Source organism: Lolium rigidum, chromosome 4, assembly GCF_022539505.1.
Source record: "Lolium rigidum isolate FL_2022 chromosome 4, APGP_CSIRO_Lrig_0.1, whole genome shotgun sequence".
NCBI lineage: Eukaryota > Viridiplantae > Streptophyta > Magnoliopsida > Poales > Poaceae > Lolium > Lolium rigidum.
In genome coordinates this window covers 148,386,364-148,387,810 of record NC_061511.1, presented here as the reverse complement: position 1 = coordinate 148,387,810, position 1,447 = coordinate 148,386,364, and the positions used below count along the sequence as shown (strand labels likewise).

The 1,447-nt window shown below is 51.6% G+C and overlaps 1 protein-coding gene across 1 annotated transcript; it reads left to right on the top strand.

Annotated features, from left to right (window-relative positions):
* Positions 1 to 670: 670 nt before the first annotated feature.
* LOC124647608 lies at positions 671 to 1,447 on the top strand. Its single transcript, XM_047187521.1, has one exon. It carries the CDS (start codon positions 671 to 673, stop codon positions 1,445 to 1,447), a length of 777 nt encoding a protein of 258 aa, XP_047043477.1.

Sequence of the window (1,447 nt, the reverse complement as noted above, 5' to 3'; positions counted from 1 at the left end):
TCGGCTACTTATTGCTTCCATAAGATATTTTGGACAATCAAGTTTCTCTTCCACGAAAAAAAAATGATGAAAACGGATCCAGGAGACCTCTTGTGAAAGAGGCAGTTCTAAAGACAGATATGCTAGTTCAGCTCTCATCAGCAACTTTCAGAAAATTAAATTTGACATATAAATAATTATCGTGTGTGTATTTATCCCGAATATAACTCCACCTTAACATAACTTCATAAGATTTCATAAACACTTGGTGGTATTGTGTCAATATGAAAGAAGATGACCCTTATTGGTCATCGGAGAGAGTACTCACTTAAGCAGGGATAATTCATCCTGTCAGTCTAGCACTTCAACTAACTCTTGATAGGATTGTCTATAAGCACTTACGTAGGGAGTAGTGCTCTCTTCAACGTATATATATCGAAAGTCCGACTGCAAAGCGCGCACCAGAATGTAGTATTACCAGCAGTTTGGCCGTCATGCCGGAATACAAGAAACAGCAGCTCTTACAGGCTTACAGCGCCGCAACACAAGTGGCAGCGATTTCATATTCTTTGTACAACCCACCACGCACTAATACTTATAGCCTGGCGTCGTTGCAATCCGAGCATCATCACCCAGGAACGCATCAGCAAACATCCGAGCCAAGCAGCCGCTGCATACTAGCAGACACAGGATGCATCTAGCAATCAAACCAGCGAGGAAGACGACGAAGGCGGCGGTGCACGCCCGGTCAGCAAGCCTGCCGCACGAGGGTTCACATCCGGTCATCGCCTACCTGGGCGACAGCATCCGCACTCTCAGGTCATGGTCGGCTGGAGCAGCATGTTGGGCCTCCGGCATTGCCCTCGTCGATGCCGTCCTGGCAGCGCTCGGCGACCTCCTGGCGCTGCCGCAGGCTGTGGAAGCCCTCCACGAGACGGCTGCCTGTGATCAACTCCTCGACATGTTCCTTGTGCTCGCCGACGCTTATGGTTCATTCCAGTCGGCGCTTATCACGCTCAAGCAGAGCGTGGCAGAGCTGCAGGCTGGCACTAGGTGCGGTGACGGCGTGGTGGTCGCTGCATCGCTCCGTGCACACAGGCGGACAGAGAAGGAGCTGTCCCGCCTCGTCGCCACAATGCGACACCCCACCATGAGGCCTGTGGATACAATGGGCAATGAGGTGATCAGCATTGTGGCAGAAGTGGCTGCGGCCATTGCAGAAGCGTCGGAGGCCATCTTCTTGGAACTCGTGCCCGTAGCCCAGACCTCAAACAAGTGGCTGTCCAGGCTGAGCATCAGACCCAGTGCCAAGAAGGGAGCGACCGAGACAGTGATGTCGGCATTGGAGAGGTTGGAGAAGCTAGAGGAATGCATTGATGTGCTGGAGACCGGGAGCGAGAATGTTTTCAGGAGACTGCTGCAGTTTAGAGTTTCACTTCTGAACATCCACTCCCTTCTAACTCTGTAG

What these genes read in the sequence shown, in the direction of transcription:
- LOC124647608 (XM_047187521.1), top strand. Translation starts at nt 671, where the DNA reads ATGCATCTAGCAATCAAACCAGCGAGGAAGACGACGAAGGCGGCGGTG.